This window comes from Stegodyphus dumicola, chromosome 3 (genome assembly GCF_044657685.1).
Source record: "Stegodyphus dumicola isolate Sdum_Otavi_A_Nest chromosome 3, ASM4465768v1".
Taxonomy (NCBI): Eukaryota; Metazoa; Arthropoda; class Arachnida; order Araneae; family Eresidae; genus Stegodyphus; species Stegodyphus dumicola.
This window is the reverse complement of record NC_140770.1, coordinates 11,479,564-11,505,014: the sequence shown is the minus strand read 5'-3', so window position 1 is coordinate 11,505,014 and position 25,451 is coordinate 11,479,564. Positions and strand designations below refer to the sequence as shown.

The window sequence follows — 25,451 nt, the reverse complement described above, 5'->3', positions numbered from 1 at the left end:
AATCATCAATCATCAACATTAATTGAAGTAAATAATTAGATAATTTTAGCTTATACCGTCCGTGATACATAAAACGCGCATGCGAAAACGTATTCTGCGCTTGTGCACACGCAAATGCGCAGTCGTAAGAGGTCTTACGCACACGCATAAACGCCTATGCGCATGTGTCAACGCGGCGCATGCGCAGAAAGTTTTTAGATTTGAGGTCCGGATTATTATGGGTGTCCGAATTAACGACATTTGACTGTATTTAAACTCGTCCAACTTGGCATTAAAGCACAAAAAGATAGTCTTTAAGATCATTTTGTCATTAATCTATTTTGTCCACTGATGAGAATTCATTTTTGCTTCCTAAGATATGCGTAGTGATTCCACATGTTGCACTTATCTTGAATGAATTCAGTTTGTAACACAAAATAAAAAGTGAAGATGAACGAATAGCTGCAATAACAATTAACGCATCGTTTGTTATCTGAGTAGTATAAACATGAATTATTTTATGAATTGGTAATTTTGTTAAAATATTCATTAATTCAGAAAGCATTTAAGGGAAAAAAATTACTTAATCGAAGACATCAAAAAATTTTTTCATCTGATTTTCATGTATCTAGGGATTCATTGTGGGTATATAAAAAAGTATTATCAATAGAAGATATTGAATGAAACTGAAAATTTCATTCATTATATCTTTTTTGGGGGGAGGGAAATGTTTGCTATAAGTATTTTCTATACTTATATTTGGAAAGGCTATTTTGCTATAAGTTGCTTCATTCTTATTACGTTCATTTATAGTTCCAAGCAATATTGAAAATATTTTCAGTCCAGTGAGTCAGTCTAGTATGATAAGTCTGCTATAATAAGTGCTCTAAGTCTAGTATCCTAAGTTATTTAAGGTATTTAAGAGTACCTGAGTTTTAGAAGCATGTAACATTTTTAAAGTTTCTTCTACAAAATGAAACTTTTAACTATTTAAATCTCTTTTGCTTTTAACAAGTGAAGTTCAGTGTCTATTTTCTGATTTCTTTTCCTTTTATTGTCAGGGAATGATTGATGTAATAAATGATAGAAGTATATTTAAGTAAATTTTTTTTAAAAATCACATTTTATGATATTTGTAAATTTGATAGTAAGTGTATGTATTAAAGTTGTTTAGTAATTCATAATTTTTTTATTCAGCATTGATAAATGCTTATGCATATGGTTTGCCATAAAACTAGAAATAACAACAAAGCATTACTTTTCTACTTTCCCTCTCATTTTATTCATATTATTTATTTGTAGGGTATTTGATATATTCTTTAATTAAGTTATTTATTCTTACTAGAAAAAATGTTCCTCTTGATGCTCACATACAAGTAAAAAATAGACTTAAAGAATTGCAAAAACGACTAGAAGAATACAGGCGTGTGATTGCTACAGGCCCAAGTATTTCACTCTCTGATAAACTGCTGACAGAAATACAAAATATCCCATTGTTAACATTTCCATTTGAGGTATGATTTCATTATACACCTGATATATTTTTAATTTTAGCAGATAATTTTATTTTGAAAATCAGTATTATCTTTAAAATGTTCCTAATAATTTTTTCTGCAGTTATATATATATATATTGTCTTTTTCTCTACCTTACCCTGAATTATTTAATAATAAATCATAAAAAATAATAGACTGCTAAAAAATCATTATGGTCTTTGTGAACCACAGTTGTGCTGTTTGTACTTTTTACAGCCAAGTTTTGCATCGTATCTAAGGCGTCCTTGTATGGCCTATTAAACTGTCCACATTTTTTGCTGCACTTCATTTAAATTTATTTCCTTGAATTATTCTAATTTAATTAACCGATTCCACCTAGCAAGTTAAAAATGACATCAAAAATAGCAAATTTTGAAATGAATTATGGTTCATTTTTGTCATAAGGGGGTCAAATCTACTGTATTTTTGTTTTTCTCATAATGAGTATAAAACTTTCCCAAATATAAGTATAGGAACCAGGAGACTGCATTAAAAGTTAGATTTTAGTATTTATCAATTTTTTTAATTTTACATTGCTGAAATATGAATATTTTAGTTAATTAAAACACTTTTGTAATTGGAAGTATATGTCTATGGCCGTTGACTGCGAAAATGAAGCTGAGTAAAGACTTTTAAGCTGGTGAAGGGTATATATACACAAGTTTGGTTCTGCTAATTTCAATAAAAAAGGGAGGGCATAACTAGATGTTATAGCAGTCCCATATACACAATTTAGATGTTCAATGGCTAATCGTTTTTGAATTATACAAAATATATATATACACACAGATGTCATGGAAAAATTCGTTTTAGAATTCATTTTGGACAAAAGATGCCTTTATTCTGTCTAGATTTTTTTGTGTGCCTTTTTGTCTCCCTTTTTGCATGATTATTCAGAAGACACCCCCAAAAAATTGGGTATTTTTGTTAAAATATAATATCCAAAATTTTTTGAAGTTATAATACTTCCTTTGCTTCGTAAAGGGAAGAAAGAAAGGGAGAGAAATTTTGATACTTTTAGGGTTGTTTTTAATGTTATTAAATTACCCTATCAATTTTCTTTGTCAGCCAAAATTTTTTAAATTCCATAAAACTGGATTTGAACAGTACTAACATTTGTGTACAATTTTTCATAAAACTGAATTTGAGCAGTGCTAACATTTGTGTAACATTTTTCATGTGTTTAATCTTTCAAACATACTACTGAAGCTGGATTTTTATTACCATAGTTTTAAAAAAAATCCTATCTGAAATTGTTGCGAGACTTATCAATAAAATAGATTTTTTAATTATTTAAAGAAATGGCTTAAGTTTTCAATCTGGTATCAATAATTTTGGGGATATGTCGAGAGACTTTGAATTTAGAGACTTTAAATGTTAAAATATTATTTATTTTAAAGTCTGAAGAAAACCTCTATTTAAAAATTAACTGCTACACATGGTTACAGTTAAAAATGAGATAAAATACTGTAGGTGAGGTGTTCTCAAACTTTTAAAATTTTGTACCACATAAGTTTGAAATAAACATTTATGTACCACCATAAAAGCATTTCGCCAATGAAAATTAATGCATCCTAAATGGAGTGTACGTAATCAGAGAATAGAACCCTTTAAATTTATATTATTTAATTATATTCATAAATGAAACTTTTACATTAAAATATAAATACAGTCAAAAGTCGTTAATCCGGACTTGTCGGGACTTCGGCGATTCCGGATTATCGATTTTTCCGGATCATCAGTTTAAATATGGTAAGATGGCATGCAGAAATAATAAAATTAAAAATATGAAATAAAGAGCAATTATGATCTAAAGGGTATCAAAATTTACAAAAAGAAAAAGCTAAATATTTATTTGTTTATTTTACTAAACATTTCTTTCAATGTAAGTTGTTTAATTTGCTTCGTTTCATGTGATAATACTTTCTCTTTAATTCTATTAAACAGACATAATTTCTTGTTTAGTTACAAAGTTCCGCTGTTCAAGTCCTATAATTGCTGTGCCGAGAATACCGACTAATTTGTCAATCGAAATGTTTTCGTTTTCAATAACCTCTGGGTCACTTTCTTCACTATCGGAAGCGAATTATAATGACGAGGAACTTGATTTAAATCATATCAAAGACTGAGTACATCGAGATGAAATACTACATTTAGTAAAGAATTATAAGCCAAATAAAATAAAAACATCTGCCCTGAAGATAAGGATAGTGCTGACAGATCAACTTCCAATTCATTCTTCCATTCATCCGTGTTGTTTTCCTCCCCCCGCAGAGCAGCGTGAAATTGATAAACATATTTCGGAATGATTAGATAATCAAAGGATATGCCTTTATCCATTTTTTTCAGCAATTCCACTTTCTGTTTAATGGACTTTGAAACATACTTTCGCTTTGTAGATCCTTTACACATTAGTAAATATATATCGGAAATTCTATTTGACATAATCGGAAGTTCAAGCTTACTTTTATAAAATTGCTCTCATAGTCTGCAAAAAAAAAATAAGCCGGATCCAATTCGAAGATTAAGGAACAACACAATCTGCAATATTAACTGAATATTAACTGAAGTAGATAATTAAATAGTTTTAGCTTATACCGTCCGTTATACATTAAACTTGCATACCTAAATGTATTATGCGCATGCGCACATGTATGTTCGCAGCCGTAAAGGTCTTACGTGCTAAACACCTATGCGCATGCGTAGAAAGTTTTTAGCTTTGAGGTCCGGATTATGGGTGTCCGAATTAACGACTTTTGACTGTATATGTATACTATGAGTATATTGGAATGTCACTACGATTCTTGGAAATCGTAACGTCGGGAAATTCTTCAAAGCTTTTGGAAAAGTCGTCATTTTAACATTAAAGCTAGAGTTGTAAAAGTCAAAAACTTCAAAAATATATGGGTTTCTGAATAGTAAATATTAAAACAAAATGTTAAAAGGGGTGCAATTTAACATTCATTTAATTTTTTTCTGTAAAAATTATACCACTAAAAATATTGTAATGTACTACCAGTGGTACAGTGCAAACACAAAAAAGGACAGTTCTATATCTCCCGTTCAACTGGCCCGATTGACGAAATTCAAAATGCGTTTTTCATGTTACAAAAGCCCATCTTAGAATATGTATTAGATTTATATACAGCATTGTTCTAATATATATATTTTGACATAAAATCAAACTTTTTCTGAAATGACATGCCAAATTTTTTTTTTTTTTTTCCCCCATATTTCGATTCTAGGACTCAAATCATGCCAAACTGCCAAGTTTTGTAAAAATCACACCAGTAGTTTTTAAAATTAGCTCACAAAATTTTAACTCCTCAATGTTAACGGGAATTTGGTATATACCGTATTTGATGGCATATAAGATGCACCCTTATTTAGAAGGCCACACACAAGGAAAAAATGTTTCAATAGTAATGTGGTTTCTTTTAGTTCTCATGTTTAATAAAAGCCAAATAAACAATCATTGAATGCAATTAGGTTTGGTTTGGTTTATTAGATTATGGCAAAGCACTCGAGGGCTATCTGCCTTAAGGGAGGGATGCCTTCGTGGAGGACTTTTTAAGGGAAATTGGCTCGTATACACGTTACACATGGGGAAAACCACGAAAACACCCATGCAGCCAGTCCCTTCACGGGATTCGAACCTCGAACCGAACTACCAGTGTTCAGCGACGTTACTGCTCGGCCGCTGGTGGGCTCTGAATGCAATTACCAAACATATTTTTATTAAGGAAAATTAACAAACGTCAATTACGCCCGTTGGAAGTTTTTCTTTTGAATATGAAAAACGGCGGTAGTTTTGTGCCATCAGCACAACATGCTAGAACTACCATACATCGGGTTTTTTCATGACCTGTGGTTTTTATGGTTATTGATTTAGACCCTTTAATACTCGCAGTCTTGTGGGATGGTACATCAAATATGAGTGGAATTTCATCCATATTTCCTATTTGACCGAGCTCAAAAGAAGTTTTCTTGCGTGCATTTGTAATAAACCTATGAAATGCTAGTATTATTTCTTCATAATCTGCTGGCATTTTCTATGCAATAGTTGTTTTTGTGCGCATTGATAAGCCTTGCCTTTTCATGAACCTATAGCACCAGCCCTCAGACCCTGAAAAGTTCCGATTCCCATGTTTTTCTGCAAATCCTTTGGCCTCATTGATTATCATTTTGGTTGAAACACTTATCCCAAATTTCCTCTTATCTATCACCCACATTTTTACGGCATTTTCAAGTTCAGGCCAAGATGGAGCTGGGCATCGAAGGTTATGTTTTTGTTTTTTAGCAGTCTTCAGCTGATCTTCTTGCAGTCACCAAGTACAGTCAAAAGTCGTTAATCCGGACTCGTCGAGACTTCGGCGATTCCGGATAATCGATTTTTCTGGATTATAGATCATCAGTTTAAATCTGGTAAGATGGCATGCAGAAATTACAAAATTAAAAATATGAAACCGTAATTTATGAAATAAAGAACAATTATGATCTAAAGGGTATCAAAATTTACAAAAAGAAAAAGCTTAATATTTATTTGTTTACTTTATTAAACATTTCCTTCAATGTAAGTTGCTTCGTTTCATTTGATAATACTTTCTCTTTAATTCTATTAAACAGACATAATTTCTTGTTTAGTTACAAAGTTCCGCTGTTCAAGTCCTATAATTGCTGTGTCGAGAATACCGACTAATTTGTCAATCGAAATGTTTTCGTTTTCAATAACCTCTGGGTCACTTTCTTCACTATCCGAAGCGAATTATAATGACGAGGAACTTGATTTAAATCATATCAAAGATGGAGTATATCGAGATGAAATACTACACTTAGTACGGAATTATAAACCAAATAAAATAAAAACATCTGCTCTGAAGATAAGGATAGTGCTGACAGATCAACTTCCAATCCGCAGTGGGAAATTGATAAACAGATTTCGGATTTCAAAACATACTTTCGCTTTGTAGATACAAATTACATATTAGTAAATATATATCGGAAATTCTATTTGACATAACCTTTCTAATCTATCATAATCTAATAATGATGTTTCTGCCCCCCCCTGCCGCAGAGCAGCGTGAAATTGATAAACAGATTTCGGATTTCAAGACATACTTTCGCTTTGTAGTAAATATATATCGGAAATTCTATTTGACATAATCGAAAGTTCAAGCTTACTTTTATAAAATTGCTCTAACAGTCTGCAAAAAATAATAAGCAGGATCCAATTCGAAGATTAAGGAACAACGCAATCTGCAACATTAACTGAATTAGATAACTTTAGCTTAGCGTATAACTCTGTTACACATTAAACGCGCATGCGCACAAACATATTCGCAGCCGTAAGGGTCTTATGCGCTCTCGTAAACGTCTGTGCGCATGCGTGAACAAGTTTGTAGCTTTGAGGTCCGGATTATAGATCATTCCGTATTATGGGTGTCCGAATTAACGACTTTTGACTGTACATCATTTTTCTGGTAGGTGGTGGACCGAAATACCTTGCTGCTGCTCTGTTTCCATGCACTTTGGCATAGTTTAACTCTCCTAGTTTATACTGAATTGTATATCTTAATCTCTTGTTTCCTGTAGTCATATTTTCCAGGGTATTTTTTTAAACAAATAGTTTTGTTTTAAGCACTGATACCGAAACGTTTATACAGAGTAGCACCGATACCGACACGTGTGTCTGCTGAGTCAAAGAAAGTCTATGTGAAGAAGGAAAGGCTCCATAGACGTAATGTGATCGTCGAACCTGTTCGAACTTCGACATCAGCTTCGAGCTTTGGCGCTTTTTGGCGACAGCTATTTCACACATGCGCAAAATAATTATGGCAAATGTAGAAGAAGTTGTGTGTGTCTAGACCTTTATCCGGGCTAAAAATAGCATTCAGTATTGAAAGTTAACCTGTGTCCTTCACGTATAAGATGCAGGTAACTTTTTTTAGACCAAATTTAGGGAAAAAAGTGCGTCTTATATGCCGTCAAATACGGTATTTATTAATCTCTCTTTTTTTATTAAACTTATTTGATTCTTCCTTTCATATTTCAAAATGTAGGTTCATTCCAAATAAAATTTGCTTAATTTTTATGATTTATTTTAAAAGTTTGTATTTTTAAATAATTAAAAAAAAATATTTGAAAAACATATTTAACTATAATATATAAAAGTTTTGCCATTGTCTTAAAGTAGATATATTTCTAAGCATACCAGCAAAAAATTATAGTTTTTTATTCAAAATTTCCTAAAATATACGTGAATTTACATTTTGAAATTTGGTGTATTTATTATAAGCGATAATAATGAGAATGTGGTTTACGTGCTTTGTTAAAATTATTCAAAAGTATAAATGATGACTTTTTTTTCCGCTCATGGACAATGAAGAAAAAAGGAAAGAAAATAGGTTGCCATAAATTAAGAAGTTTGCCAAGTGAATTAATTATTCTTGGTACAAACTGAAAATGTGCGCTAAGATAAATTTTTTAATTTCTTGATAAATTTCTCTCCAAAAATTACAAAATTTAATACCTAAGCATAATTTTAGTTGTAGAATAGAAATATGGAAAATAACTGATATGTTATTTCAGAAAAAGTCTGATTTTATGTCAAAATACCTGTGTTAGTACAATGCTATATATAAATCTAATATATATCCTAAGTCGCGCTTTCAGAACATGGGAAAGGCAATCAGCCTAGTGGAATGGGATATATAGAATTGTCTCCCCCTTTTTTTTGTGGCGTACATGTACCACAGTTTGAGAACTGGTGCTCTAGGATGACATACTGAAACCACATTTAAATTTATCTTCCTATTTTTGAAAGTTTTCCATGTTTGATCCCATCCTGTAGAACTAAACAAATAAGTTGCTATATTCTGTAATTGAATGAAAATAAGACCAAAATCTGACAAAAATTCCAGTATCCTCAAAATTAGAGAAGCACTTGAAAACAAGCACTAAGAAAGAGGTCATGTTGCAACAGACGTCTTCCCTTCACTCTTCTGTACATTTGGATGTCAATTCTGAGTACAACAGCTCTGCAGAAACCAATAAAACACTTGAAACATTATGAAAACATTCATCCCAGCTCCAATGAAGCAGATCTGTTGGATGCGATAGATCCTTTTCTTTTATTTATGTTTAAATGTGGTTCCAGCGTGTCAATCTAGAATATATATCTTATTTCTTAACTTTAAAATAATCCTATTTTTTTTTAATTAACAATTTGTTTGCATTATATTTGGAGTGCAAATACAATACGAAAAATATAATATATATGTGATGTACCAGCTTTTGTCCGGAATAAATAGATTGGTGAAGAATCATAGATGTAGTCATAGCTTAAATTATCAGACGATAAGTTTAAAAAACAGGATCCATTTATTATATCAGGAGAAATAGCAGTTACAAAATCATATTTCCGGAGTAAATAAAAAGAATTACTAATAACTTTTTGTATGAAGTTTACTGCGTCGTTACATTTAAGAAAAAGCCCCCGATATTCCTTTGCGAGTCCTTTTATATCCTCTGGAAAGGCGGAGCTTCCAAGAAATGACATCAGCCTCGTCAGCCAATCCAGTTTGCTTTAAATATTTCCAGAACATTCTATAACTGTACGTGTAGAAAAGGCGGGAAAAACAACTTGACTACGGGGCTGTGGATTTAATTCCTCGTACTTTCAAATAAGAGAACGTCGCCATTAAAAATGTCAAGAACATACAGTTAGAATTTTAAGTGTATTCTTGACTATGGAATTTTATTATTATATATATATATATATATATATATATATACATATATATTACATTTTTGCATTTATATATATGTGCTTAATGTTCATTATTATAGGATTCCATGGAGAAACATGGATTATTAAAACCAGAAAATGGCAGTTCAGCAGAAAAATTACCTAAAAAACCACATCGGCCTCGCCGACGATTTCAGAAAAATAGGGTTAAAGGCCAACAGATGAGCAAAATTACAAGTCCTGTAGTTACATCAAGTAGTGATCTGGAATTGGAAAATTTATGACCTATAATTATATCTAATGTTTTTTAAATTGTACATATTTTAAAGCAAATTATTTCATAAAATAATATATTTTTTTACTGAATAATAATATTAGCATTCATTGTGGAGTGTAAAAAAGTACACTTTAAAACTGCTGTGTAACTGCTAAACATACATATATGTTGAAAGGCTTATATGGTTTGCGCGATGCTTAGTAATTTTTTGTCATTAACAAGGTATGTTTCTTCTCTGTAAAATTCACTTGTAATTTGCTTTTTGGCATTATATCCTTTTAATTATTTTTTCTCTACATTTGCTGCATGTACAATTACTATTTGGTTGCACAACATGGCACTGTGATACTGATAAAATTTCCGTATTTGTACTTTAGATTTGTGCAATATTATTTCATATTTTTTTATTTATTAAATATAAGATGATGCAATATTTATAAATAGTATTTTAGGTGTTATGATAACATACTTAAGGCAGGATATTGTTAGATTATTTTTATTGTCAGAACTTAATTAACAAAGTTGAAAACCGTTAAAATGCAAGTAGAAAATGAATCATTATTGTATTTATTACACATAGAATCATAATAAACAAATCATCTTTTCACCGGGAGCTTTTTCTAGGAGGCGACTGATATCATACCCACAAGATGGGGGAGATGCACACGAATAATCAAGCCTTATGCTGTACTGAACTCACACACTGGAATTCAGACAAGCTATCGGTCTCTGCTAACCACTAGACCAGTGTGGTATTTTCATAGATGAATGAGTTATCACATACATCCATGAAATACATAATAAATATGTATAGATGCACAGAATGTGTTGATATACATTTCTTGAATATAAATGAATAGTTAACAGCCAATTGTCATTCACTCATGTAAAATATTTTATTTATAATTGTACATGTTTGCGCATGCTCTAATAGCAGCAGCGCCCCCGAGCGGAGAGCGGCAGAGATGAGATGAAAAGAATGGCTGACAACCGCCATTTGAATCATATGTGAACGTAGTTATGAATAAACAGTTATAGCTGTAAAAGAGTAAATGTGATTATTTTGTGTAAGAGTGTCCTTAACATGGTCCATCATGAAGAAGCCAGAGACCTGTGGATGATGTGAAAAATTGTTGAATTACGAAGTGCGTATGAGTGACAGTGATTTCCATCGAGTCCATTTATCGAGTGAGTGATCCCAGTGATTTGAGGTAAGAGCAATTACCTTATTTAGCTTTACTTATAGGTAAAGGATGTCTTTGATTGCTAAATTAAGGAAAGAGGAGTTAAAGCTCGTCGCTGCAGAGTTAGGTCTAACCGTTGCAGAAGACACGAAAATTGTTGATTTAAAAAATTTGATAGAGAATAGTAAGGTTTTTAAAACCAATCCTGAGTTAGTTAAAAGCGTAGCTGATCATGCGCTTGAGGAAGCAAAGAAACATAAAGCTGAAACCGAGTCAAAAATTGCGTTACAAAAACTCGAAAACGAAACAAAGCTAGAGTTAGAGAAAATCAAACTAGCGCAATTGGAGAAAGAACTTGAAATTGTGAATATGCGAAAGGAGTTGTCTCAAAATATGTCTTGTTTGACAGCAGAACCGTCAAAGGACAGTTTAGAAAATTTAATTAAAAGTATTAAAACGCTGTGTATCCCAGTGCCTACAAGAGTAGAGTCATTTAATCTTTTTTTCCAGTCCCTTGAAAAAGCGTTTAAAACCAAAAGGTGTGCTGAGCTAAAATCGGAAATTCTTTTAAATATTCTGGGTGAAAGAGTGAATAATTTAATGGTTTATTTGACTGAGGGAGACTTGCGCAGTTATGATAAGCTTAAGACAATAGTGCTGAAGGAATTTCAACCGACGCCACAAGAGTGTTTAAACAGTTTTCAAAGAGCGCAAAAATTACATTCAGAGAGTTATGTACAATTTGCTTCAAGATTAAGTGCTACATTTGAGTATTATTGTCAGCTGCATAAAGTGAGTTATTTTAAATCATTATGTGAATTAATTGTATCAGGTAAAATATTCGGTTTACTTGATCGTGAATTGATGACACATATTGCAATTAAACAAGGAGAATCGTATTTCAACCCACAACAGCTAGGACGAGAGTGCGACATTTATTTAACTTCAAAGGGTAAAAGTGAATATAATGTATTTACGAAACCTTCTAATGGAAACGAAATTAAACGGCATGAAGGTCACAAACAGCAAAAGTTTCAGAACTTGCGTTTTCAAAAAAAGGTCTCGAAAGTATTTTTATCGGAAGAAAAAGGTGTTAAATGTAATTTGTGTAAAAATAATGAAGTCCACGCTTTAAACTTTTGTCCGCAATTTAAAAAACTTTCGGTTCCTGAAAGAGTAGAAGTTGTTAAAATGAATAAGGCATGTTTCAAATGTTTGTCTCCTGAATGTAATACAAGAAACTGCTCAGCGAGAGATTGCTTCTGTGCCAAACCACATAATAAATTAATTCATTTTTCAAGACAAAATAAAAATAAGCCCGATTGCAACACTTCATCGAATGTCCTTGAACTGCAGACCGGAAATCAAATTGGTGAAGGTGCAGTTTTTCCCCTCACGCATGAGTCAAACGTTAATAAATCTGTCGTCGCCTCTCGTTTTGCGAAAGCTAACGCAAAGAATGTTCTACTGAGTACAGTTCGAGCATTAATTAAAAATAACTGTTTTATTTGGGAAGAGGTGAGATGTATATTGGACTCAAGCTCTCAGACATGTTTATTAAGTGAACAATGTATGAAGCGCTTAGGATTAAAAAGCGAAAAAATAAATACATTAATCTCGTGCTTAAATGATTCGTCAATGGTAGTGAAGGGTCACGTTACGACAACAATCACAAATAAAAATAGGAGTTTTGAGAAAGAGATAAATTTGCTTGTAGTAAAAAAAATTACAGATCTTATACCACATCAGGTACTTAATGTAAATATTGAGGTTTCAGACTTAGTACCATTAGCTGATTACAGTTTTAGTATTCCAGGGAACATTGATATGTTGTTAGGTGCAGAGATATTTTATGAATTATTGAGACCGGGACAGATTTATGCACAAAATTCAAAATTGCTTTTATAAAATACAGTATTTGGCTATGTCGCCAGTGGAAGTGTAGATCAGGGAAATGAGTCTAAGATGCATTGTGGATTGATACGCGAAGAGGATTTAACGTTCTGAAGCCAGCTGGTACAGCAGTTGTACCAGGAAAATGACTTTTTCTAACGCCAGCTATTGTACAACTGTAGTACCAGCATTCCCTCCCTATTTTAGAAAATCGCCTATCTGTAGATCTCGGGGTGGTCCATTGTCTCTGCTCAAAATAGCCGCTGGCTACGCATTATTTCCCTCTTCTTATCAGTTTGGCTATATTTTGGCAAAAACCACAGGTTTCGTCTCGCACCAATATACTTGAAAATCAAATAGAGGCCATCTCTAATTTTTTTAGTACTGACTTTTGCTATGATTAAAATGTCGGCGATTTTGCACGCTGTTTAAGCTTACCAGATTTAATGCTTTTTAATCATAGCAAATAAGAATAGATTCCTTTTTTAGATTTAATGCCCTTCTAGAAAATAGCTAAAACCGCGTTTATCGTTTACTTCCTTTTTATACTTATGAATAATAAGATTTTATTTTGACATTTTTTTTGGGGGGGAGAGTGCATAAAACCCTTAAGGACTATTAAGTCTTTCAAAGTGCTTCTATTATGCAGGCAATTTTGTGTGATTTATCAGGAGATAAATAAGAGACAATTGTATGCATAATAGTTTTTGTGATTTTCATTCATTCAATGATTTTCATTGATTGTAAATTAAATAAAATCAATTTATCTTTAGACCCTCTTTTAGGTTGAGATCTGCCAAAAAGTATTTAAATATCAGTAAAGTTCACGTTACTTCTGAATTGAATCAAAACATCATTTACATTGTATTAAATTTCGGCCAGTTTTATTTGCTAAAATTCTTATACTCCTCAAGAGATAAAGGGAATTCAGACAAGTTAATAAAAAAAAATATCTTTAAAAAAGGTTGTTATTTTGTCTGTAATGAGGTGTATGTCAACTTACTATTAAATGTATGAGAATTAGGATTGGATTACAGAAAAGCACGCGAACGCTATCTGCTTAAGGGGATGGATGCTTTCGTGACCTTTTTAAGAGAAAATTGCTTGCATTTACGTCACTGGTGAAAAACTCCACATGTAATCAACCCGTTCTTCGGGTTTAGTTGGATTAATTTTGTACGCTTACTGAATTGCATTTACGTTACACAAAAACCGTGAATCCAACCTTTTAGCCGGGATTCAAACCCGAGCGAGCTACAAGTGTTCAGCCACCTTTATCGCTCTACTGAAGAGCCCGTAAAAAAATTGATAAAGAAAAAGTATTGAAATAACCGGTTTAATTTACTAACCTATATTTCTCAATCGACAGTACATAAATTATGCATATGAGGGGATTATTTGTGAATAAATAAACTGTATTGCACTTTTTCCCACTATTTCATATTACGATGGGATTATTGCATTTCAAAGTTAATTCTCATGAATTAATTTTGCTCCGTTCATGATTTTTTATATTTTCAAAGAGAAAATTTCACACTTGAAATAAAAAAATGCACGAGATGATACTTTATGCAAAATTTGCCGTAAACGGTTTTCTTAATTTTGCTTTGAAAATATTCCAGGGTAATTGTTTTCATTATTGGAAGAAATATGAAAAACAGATTTACTACATTGTAAGTGTCAACATCCAGTATGTCCTTATTCTTTTGAAAACGTGAAAGATTACTCTTTCTAAAATAAATTAGAAAATATATTATGTGCAAATAGAATATTCTTTGAAAATGAAATAGACTTCAACCTTTGGATATAACGATGGTTTTAGACGAAATTTCTACCTATGAAAAGAAATTGACATATAATTAATTCTTCATAAACATTTAAAACTGTTCTGAAAAATACTTTTAATGATTGCATGTATAGGTCACAGATAACATAAACAAAAACCAATTTTAGAAAAAAAAATTCTGGTTAAAGTTATACCTCCTATGCCTGATAGTCCAACGTAATATTTGTTAAAGTTAAATGGTGAAACGCAACCAATGTATGTCGGATTTTCTTTTTTATATTATAATAACAAAATTATCGAAAAAAGCAGATTTAAAGCTCTGTTATTGTTATGTAAAGCTTTATTATTGCCGTAAGTTCATCTCAAAATCTAATTGTATTGAATTTCATTCTAATCATCTAATGGTAATAAATATTATTATTATTATTTCATTAAATTAGTCATTACCATTACTTTGTTAATGAAAATATGTTAATAAAAATCACATTCCAGCCTACAGACTTACAAAGCTAGTTCGTATTTATTATATTTTGTAAAAAATTTTTCTCGTTTTCTAATTTCTAATACGGAAATACACGAATATAAATGAAGAGTAAAAACAAAGTTAAAAAATTCACAAATTATTTACGAGATTGACCAGAAATAGTGAGTGAAATATAAACATTGCATACATTTTGTTCTAAATAAATAGTGCACTGTATATGCATCCAGTACTGCATATTTATTTATGCATTATTTATTTAGAACTTCATTTAAATGAAAGCAAAATAATCATCGAAAAAATCGCAAATCTAGCAACCCCTCTACTATGGGACGTAAGCGTCCAACAAACATGTAAATTTTACTGCATCCATGGAGGGGGAATAACGACTTTTCTCATTAGGAAAATGGCAAAGAGGGAGCAAAACTGTTTCTGATCGCGCCGGTCTGAAGGCTATATTATGAGAATTTTGGCCCGGTTTTAGAAGGTTAAATAAAACATTAAAAGGGTTTTGGAAATTGAAAGTGTAGATTTAGAATTAAGCAAAAGTAAAGAAAATTCTACATGTGAGGAACATTTTATGTGAACGCACTGGAGAAATGAGGAAGGTAGATATGTGGTAAAAATGCCCTTTAAAGATGATCCTTCGTGTTTAGGTCAGTCTAGGGACATTGCTCTTAAAAAACTTGGATCGCTGTGGACTCGCTTGTCGAGAGATCCAAATTATCTCTCTCGATATCGCGACTTCATTCATGAGTATATTCAACTAGGACATATGAACGAAGTTAAAGAGGAGAAAGAGCCTGAAGTGGCATATTATGCAACACATCATGGAATATATAAACCAGAAAAAATTAGTACTAAATTAAGATGTGTTTAACTGTTCAAGTTTAAAAACTAACGGTATTTCACTCAACTCTCTCCAGTATAACGGTGGAGTTATACAAAAAGATTTATTTTTGATAATGATCGGATTTCGAATTCACGTATATTCCTTAACGGCTGATGTGAAAAAAATGTATACGATGATTTTGATAGATGAAAGTCAGCACAGCCTTCAAAGAATCCTACGGAGTGATAGGGCTAATGAGCCACCAAAGAGATATGAGCTGGTAACCATTACGTATGGTATGGTCAGTGCTCCCTTTTAGCAATGATGACACTAAAACAGCTTTCATTAGACGAAGAGAGTAATTTTCCATTGGCAGCACCTGTGTTACGTGAAAATTTCTATATGGATGATGTGTTATGCGGAGCTCCAACGTTAAAAGAAGCTAAGGAGTTACAACAGCATAAAAAAATTCAGGTTGTTAAAATTAAAACTAAAGCAAGTGTATTCAAAAGGTGTATTTCCAAAATCTGTGTTTTATCTATGCCTGAATGAAAATTGTTACATATTAAGTGTATAAGAGATATTGTTTTACGTTGTGTATATGTTAATTTTTAATGAGAATTATTTCTTGTGTTATGTATTGTATTATGGCTAAAGTACTATATGTTACATAGTCATGTTACTGAAGTGTTATAGTGTTATTATTTGTAAAGTACTGTGAAATGTCTCATATAATTTAGTGATTGAATGTTTTATAAACATTTCAATGCAGGGGGGCATGTTTGAGCATGCTCTAATAGCAGCTGCGCCCCCGAGCGGAAAGCGGCAGAGATGAGATGAAAAGAATTTCTGAGAACAGCCATGTGAATGATATGTGAACGAAGTTATGAATAAACAGTTATAGCTGTAAAAGACTAAATGTGATTATTTTATGTAAGAGTATCCTTAACAGTACATATGTTTGTATAATTTTGTATTATTTTGAAAATAAGACTGCCGTAAATATTTATTATGACAACTGCATATGTATGTGTTTTAAATTTTTTGTAAATTCCTAATTCTGCCTTGTATAATTTTCCAAGACTGTAATTAATTAAATTAAAATATTTTATCAAATATTTGTTTTCCATTTTATTTCTTTGCACGAAGTAGAAGAAATATTGTAATCATGAAAAATTTCAGGTATCTTATTTCGATGGAAATATCAGTTTTCACCGTTCCCAAAATGCATTTGGACTCCCTTTTTTTTGTGTGTGTGTGTATGAGACGTCTGTATATAGGTACAGAAAGTAAAAAAAAGTATTTTTTCCTAAAATGAATTAAAAAATGGATTAAAAAGTGACTTTTTCATGACAACTGTACATTTGTATGAATGTATATATGTATCTCGCATAATTCAAAAACATTTAGCTATAAAACATTGAAATTTTATATGAAATAAACTCCATGTGTAATTTTTTTAGCCCAAGGGGCATTAGCCCACAAGAGCTATTAATTTTGCATTGTAAACTCTAAATGTCTGTTTCACTTTTCAAATTGTTGCCACCAAATATTATCATCCTGTTTTAGATTTAAAAAAATTAAATAATGAAGAATCTGCATAAATGTATGTATTTTTCTTGCATTGTGATAAAAGAAAAAACAGTACTTAGAGCCATCTAATTTTGAATAACGTAGCATTGTGATAAAAGAACTGTACCTAGAGCCATCAAATTTTGAATGATGTTATCCTCCACCAAATATGGGCATCTGGTAGCCCTAATTTGGAATTTTTGTTATTATTGATTTAATATTTTGTAACACTTTAACGAATTTTTTATTAACTAAACGATTTCAAAGCAAGCAATGTCATCACTGTACCGTGGGCAGGGGACATTTTTATCTCAAGCGCGCTAGACTGTGTATCGGAAATTCTAAAGACAGGCTCATTTTAAAATTATTTTGCAATATAGCTGTTGAATTTAATTTTATGGTTTAAGTGCGAGAAACATATTTAATAAATAATGGTAACACATAAAACATTAAAAAATGCCCCTTTGGCATCTGAAAGCCTTCAGATTTATTTATTTAAGTAATTAGTTAACTTAGTGCAGTTTTTATCCAATTACCAGAATAGCTAATTAAGAAAATTTTTTGATGCATATTAATTTCAATACTTATTTAAAGCTATTTAATTTTAAGAAAATTATCTAAAATTTTTGCCTAGTAGCAAATGTAATTTTGTAATGCCTACAAAATGTTATTTGATATGGTAATATAAATAACTGACAAGGAAAATATATTTTTGTAATTTTAATGCCGACGACGCTTGTCATAACAAGCTCTCACATCCAACAGAAAAGAACATTAGAATATATGACCATTAGAGCAAAAATTGCTTTAATACACCATTGGGGGCTGTTGTCCTACTACGCGTATCAACTATGGATTTCATGGAAAGTCATTATAACGAATTTCGACTAATAATATTTCCAGTGTAATTGTCTTAGAAGTGAGATAACACAGGTATCCCCTTCCAAAATTAGAAAATAATAATAATAATGGTTCAATAAATTAACTATTTAGAAAAGCATTGTAGGTTTTCGCATTTTTAAAACATTTAACAGAAGTATATCGATGAAGACTGTGTTTTCCAAGATAATTGAAATCCTTATATATATCTTGCACACACACAAAAAAAGGGACAGTTCTGTATCTCCCATTCTACTGAAACGATTGTTTAAATTGAACTTGTGTTTTCCATGTCTCGAATGCACGGCTTAGGATGTATATTAGATTTATATACAGTCAAAAGTCGTTAATTCGTACACGTCGGGACTTCGGCGATTCCGGATTATAGATCATCAGTTTAAATCTCGTAAGATGGCATGCAGAAATTCTAAAATTAAAAATATGAAACTGTAATTTATGAAATAAAGAACAATTATGATCTAAAGGGTATCAAAATTTACAAAAAAAAAGCTTAATATTTATTTGTTTACTTTATTAAACATTTCTTTCAATGTAAGTTGTTTAAGTTGCTTCATTTTATGTGATAATACTTTCTCTTTAATTCTATAAACAGACATAATTTCTTGTTCAGTTACAAAGTTCCGCTGTTCAAGTCCCGTTAGCATATTTCACAAGTGCACATCAGCGTAGCCACTGAGGGAGGAGTTTCGAAAATGGACCAATGAGCTGCTATTGCTCTTGTGACGCTAAATCTTCGTGCATGTGAGCATATGTTGTTTACGTTATAATTTGCATTCGTTTCGCAGTTATAAATATATGGCGTAAATGTGGAAAATCTCGTAGTGCTTACATTTTCTGAGTTTGATTAATCGCTGACATTTCACTTTCGCGATTTTTTTCACGCATAATATTAGGATTGATGTTCACGGCATATTATGTGGATTAAGAAAATTCAAGTGTATATTTTTTTTTTTTTTTTAATTGAGCTGAGAATGACTGAAAGTGTTACAATGAATCTAGTGTTTTCTTATTTCAGTCTTTTGATTTTTAAAGTGTAAGATTCAGAATACATATGATCTGATTATATCCATTGTTAACATTAAAAATTATAAGTGAATAAATTGAATATACTCGTTGTGAATACGATAAATTCACTCTGTTTGATGAGCATTTCTTGTGTAGACAGTACATTTAAGAGTGAACATTTATTAAATATGAAATCTAAAGCACTAAATGTATACGAATGCAAATTAGTAAAGTTCACTTTGAATAAAAATTCTGCATTGGTTATTATTATAGAACATCTTTTTCATATAGACTGCAATAAAAAAGTGCTGACTTCTATTTACATGTATAATTGGTGTAAATATTTTTCTCATACGCATAGTCTTATGTAAAGATTGCATTTGGGCTCAGATATTTATCACATATTTCTTTCTTCATCTTATTTACCACTTATTAAGTAATATTTCACATCGATATTTTTGCGAAGTATCCAACACGTGTTTGTATTTATTTCAACCAGGTAGTGAAATCTTCATAATTGCCTATATTTGATCTAACTTCGCAATGAAAAGTTTCAGAAGTAATCGACGATACTTTAATTATTTTCCGACCATCCTGCTTAAATGCTAAAGCACGCAAAGGTCATGTGACATGACAGAAATATTACTGGATTCTCATTGGTCCATCCTAGAAGCCACTCCCTCGGTGGCTACACAGATGTGCACTTGTGAAATATGCGTCCCGTTAATTGCTGTGCCGAGAATACCGACTAACTTGTCAATCGAAATTTCTTCGTTTTCACTAACCTCTCTGTCACATTCTTCATGTCTTTATCCATTTTTTGCAGCAATTCCACTTTTTGTTTGTTGGACATCGAAACATACTTTAGTTTTGTAGATCCTTTGCAAGTTCCAGCATCGGAAATTCTATTTGACATAATCGAAAGTTTACTTTTATAAAATTGCTCTTACAGTCTGCAAAAAATAATAAGCGGGATCCAATTCGAAGATTAAGAAACAACGCAATCATCAACATTAAGTGAAATAGATAATTAGATAATTTTAGCTTACACTGTCCGTTATACATTAAAAGCGCAGGCGAAAACATATTGCGCACACGCATATGCGCAGTAGTCAAGGTCTTACGCACACGCGTAAAACGCCTGTGCGCATGTGCCAACGCGGTGCATGCGCAGAAAGTTTTTAGCTTTGAGGTCCGAATTAACGACTTTTGACTGTATAGCATTATTCTAATATAGGTATTTTGACACAAAATAGGACTTTTTCTAAAATAACGTACCAGTTGTTTTCCCATGTTTCAACTCTAAGACTCAAATTATGCCAAAGTGCCAGGTTTTGTAAAAATGACTCGAGTAGTTTTTAAAAAATTGGGTCTCAAAATTTTAACTCTTCCATGTTAACTGAATTTTGTATATATTTATTAATATCTCTTTTTTTTTTTATTAAACGTTTTTGGTTCTTCTTTCCCCATTTCGAAATTTAGGCTCATTCCAAATGAAATTCGCTCGTTTTTCTGACTTATTTTTTAAATTTGTATTTTTAAATAATTTCTGTAAATTTTTCGAAAAACTTTTTTAATTATAATCTATAAAATTTCGATCATCTTAAAGTAGATGTATTTCTAAGCACACTTGCAAAAAATTAGAGTAGTTTATTCAAAATATACATGAATTTATATATTGGCACATTTTGAAATTTGGCATATTTGTTGAAAACGATAACATCAAATGTCTTTTATGCACTTTGCTAAAATTATTTGAAAGTAGGACCGATGTGTTTTTTTTTTCCACTCATGCGCAATGAAAAATTGGAAAGGAAAATAGAGCACTATAAATTAAGAAGTGGCACAAACTGAAAAATTATCTAAGATAAATTTATTATCTAAGATTTATATAGCCAAGATAAATTTTTAAATTTCTCACCAGAAATTACAAAATTTAACATCTAGGCATAATTCAAATCATAGAATCGAAATATGGGAAATAATTGGTATGTTATTTCAGAAAAATTCCGATTTTGTGGCAAAATATCTATGTTAGAATAATGTTATATATATATATCCTAAATCACACTTTTGAGAACGCATATTAAATTTCAACAGTCAGTCCAATAGAACGCGAGATATAGAACTGTCCACCCCCCTTTTTTTTTGACAAGATATACATGTATTTTTATGCCATTTGCTTTTAGATATTAAATTATAAATATCATAAACTAAGATTTTATGGTGATAATATGTGTGGAATTTTAAATCCATAGCTTAATATTTTTCCTCGCGGGCTGTCTAAATTTTAGCTGTTGACTGCACGAGTGAAATTGATAGAACACTCGGCACTTTGTTTTATGAGGTAGATGTAAGATGATGTAGACGTTGTGTTAATAGATATGCAGGGGTTGGACAAAAATATGGAAACACCTTTAAAAAAACATGTTTCTTTGCTTAATATGGTGTAGGAAACCTGTTGGCATCCAAAACAGCTTGCAGTCTTCTCGGAATGGATAAATACAGTTCCTGTATGTTTGCCAAGAGAATATTATACCATTCTTCCTGCAAAACGGTGGCAAGTTCCGATAACGATGTTGACGGTGGATAACGAGAACGCACTTTCCGTTCCAATGTAGACCACAAAGGTTCGATAATATTCAGGTCTGGTGACTGTGGTGGCAAGGGGAGATGGGACAACTCATCCTCGTGCTCAGAAAACCAATCCTGGACAATGTGAGCTGTGTGAACAGGGGCTTTGTCGTCTTGGAAGACACCATCACCATCGGAGAACAAAGTTTGTACCAAGGGATGAACTTGATCGGCCAAAATGTTCACATAAGTCTTGGCAGTCATGTGCCCTGACACAGTTATCATGGGGCTAGCAGAGAACCACGATATGGCTGCCCAAACCATAGCAGAATCCCCGCCATGTTTCACTCTTGGCAACAAGCAGTCTGTATTATAGGCTTGAGATGGCGTTCTCCAGACGTAAACTCGGCCAGAAGTGGGAAACAATGTGAAAGAAGACTCGTCAGACCGTATTACTCGCTTCCACTGCTCTATAGTCCAGGCTTTATGACTTAAACACCACCTTTTCCTGTTACGGGCATTAGCATCACTGATGAGTGGCTTCTCAATTGCAGCACGGCCAGCAATTCCCTGTTTATGAACCTCCCTTCTAATTGTTTTGGTACTCACAGGGTTCGGTAACACAACATTCATTTCAGCAGTAACTTTTGCAACTGTGGTCTTCTTATTTTTCGTCACAATTGTCCTTAATGATCGTCTGTCACGATCACTCAGGACACACTTTCGTCCGCGCTGTGGTTTAGCAGATGATGTTTTTCCGCTTTTCAATTATGCGGAATAAATCTTCGATACAGTACCTCTTGAAACACTAAACACCTCGGCTACCTTGCTTACGAAAGCACCTACCATACGTGCTCCAACAATTTGCCCGCGTTCGAAGTCTGTTAACTCTGACATAATGAAATGACAACCGCACATAACAGTACTCCAACAACAACTGAACTGTTTAGCACATTTACGAAGTTGTATAGGTGGCGTCAGTAGTCAAAAACGCCAGCGCCACCTACATATTTCATTAAAATCAATCTTTCTTTTTAAACATGCATTTCACAAGGTGTTTCCATATTTTTGTCCATCCACTGTAAGATGTTATAGATACTGTATTAATAGATGAACGATCTTATAGATGTATTAATGTTTCATTAAATTTGTTTTGTTTGAATATGAATTGTGATTTCAAAACTAAAGAACCCACATATATTTAATATAAATTCGCAATATGAGGAATCATCGAAGGTATATAAATTTTAATATATAAAAAACAACTACATTTGTACCCCTCTGAAAATTTTAGCCTTTTTTATGGAAACTTGTACGGATAATGCATTGTTATTATCTTATGCAATAATTCCGATGTAGGAATTTTCTTGAGGCAAGGGAAACGGGGGGAGGGTGTCCAATCTATCAGTGTTATCTTCGAAAGCTTAAATATGTTTCAGAAAACATAAATAGCAAGGACCTATTATAATGTGAATTACAGTAAGTAATCGTCAACAGTTCTTTTTAAAATCTGTCAGCTCACAAAGAATTATATTTGATTGCCCTCTATGAAAAGGAGAAAACATTTTCAGCTGAAATTCTGGGAAACATGTTCATGTGTTTTGTTCTCATAACACCAACCCAGGGTGGTATTCCAGTCTTGCAAAATAAGTGATTTTATTCGTCTTCTTTATTTTCTGGCAAATAAGGAACTTCTTTTAGTCAAAGAATTCTTTAGTCTCTGTGTTCTAAATTAGTACCGTAATCTCAATGAGAAAGTCGAAAGAAGTATTCAAATTTTTCATTTTAAAATCAATATTTGAGGAAATTACTCAGCAGAAACCTTTTCCTAGCACTCTTTGTTATATAGTAAATCAATTAAGGTATACTTTTCCTCTTTCCATATTTCGTGACAAAACTCAAAAATTGATATTCAGTCTGTCTTACAAGAGAGAAATATGTTAAATTTTTTTAGAGAAATTGGTTTCGTACAAAACAAACATCTAAACATTCATATATTTCTGGTCTCAAGAATCAAATACAGAATGCATTCTTGTGTACCTCGTACGACATGGATACAATCCAGTTTCCTTTAGAAAGTTCCTCCACAAAAACATTTTTCTCCTTAGATCTTTGTGTGAGTAATTCAGTCTAGTTGGTTGCTATGCAACTAGTCAACTAACGGTCTGTCAAATTTTGAATATAGCAAAGCACATGAGGGTGTCTTTCAAAGGAAAGGATACCATAATGAAGCATTTTATAAGGGGAACTGGCTCATATTCAAATTACACATGAAGAAACCATACATCCAGTCCGTAATCGCAATGAGCAAATCGTGATCGAACGAGTTTGATCACGGTATTCAATGGTCTTAATCACTCGAAATGCATAAAAGTGTTTCATTTTAAGGTGCTATATGTTTAATTTCACTTGGCTTGTTACTGGTATGCATTGAATTTCAGACGGTTGAAAAAATGGGAAATGTTCAGAGTATTAATAAATGATTTTGTGGAAACGGAACTAGCAAGATACAAATTTTGTTCAATTTTTTTATGGAGACCTTCAGCATCAGTTTATCAATCGTTAGTTTCATTGAAGCAGGCAATAAAAAATCAATGATGCCCTCTTCGGAATATGAACTCCAGTCATTTCGATGGTACCCGAATATGCTTTCCAATTATCCCCAAGAAGGCACGGGGTAAAGGGGGAGAAAATACCTTGCAACATCAGTCAACCACAGTATTACCTTAATTAGCAAACATTTGAGCTGATGGGAAGAAGAAAATTAGGGATACAGAGGAATTAAATGGACAGTGAGGGGAACAGTTTCAGCAACTATCTGTTTGTAATGAAAATTTTCCGCCAAAAATCGTTCTTCATAAAGTTAGAGCAAAAAACATGAAAATAATATCTTTAGCGCGGATAGTAATCACCACCCAAATCTACGCTCTTCTGCCAACATTTTGGTAGTTTTTCAAAGGCTTCGGCCCAGAAACTTGGTGGCCGCGACTCCAAAAACACATCAACCTCATTTTGGACATCCTTTGCTGAATGGATGATAGTACCAGCAAGATGTAGCTGCAAGTCTGATAAAAGGTAGAAGTCCGAAGGAGCGATGTTGGGGCTATATGGTGGGTTTGGCAAAAGATCCCATTTGTGTCCAACCGGTGAATGAAGACAGGTAATCTTGCATTATCTTGACAGAATATTGACTTTTTGCGTCAGAACTCAATTCGACGTTTTTTTTCTTGATAGCAGCGCTAACATGGACTAGCATCTCGCTGTACACCTTACTGTCGAAGGTTTTACCTTGTTCCAAATACTATTTATGGAGAATACCACGGCAATCCCACCAGATACAAAGCATGATCTTTTTGCTAGTCGAATTGCGCTTTGCGACGCTACACACTGGCTCGCCTGGGTAGACCAAGCCCTTCTTCGGCCTGTGTTGCTGAAGTAAATCCACTTTTTATCATAAGTGACAATCCGGTTCAGAATTTTGTCCGTGCATTGATATCCGAACAGATTACTGCAGGACTGAACACATCTGTCCTTATCTGCTCGAGTCAGCTCATGAGGCACACAGCAATTGAACTTGTACGTCTAGTTACGCATTAATGGACATGGCAGTAATATCTAACTCCTAAGCAAAATCTCGAGTGGTTGCATATTTGGATAATCTTTATCCAAAAGTTTTCGGAAGCGAG

At 32.5% G+C, this 25,451-nt stretch overlaps 1 protein-coding gene across 2 annotated transcripts in view; it reads left to right on the top strand.

The window, feature by feature from the left end:
- Nucleotides 1–16,832, top strand: part of LOC118202277 (uncharacterized) — a 61,360-nt gene extending 44,528 nt beyond the window's left edge. For both annotated transcript variants that reach the window (XM_035374432.2, XM_035374433.2), the window contains exons 11-13: nt 1,325–1,493; nt 9,363–10,749; nt 16,487–16,832. In XM_035374432.2, the coding sequence (XP_035230323.2) occupies nt 1,325–1,493; nt 9,363–9,545 (352 nt within the window). In that variant the 3' untranslated portion in view covers nt 9,546–10,749; nt 16,487–16,832. The remainder of the gene's footprint in view (nt 1–1,324; nt 1,494–9,362; nt 10,750–16,486) is intronic.
- Nucleotides 16,833–25,451: the final 8,619 nt, after the last annotated feature.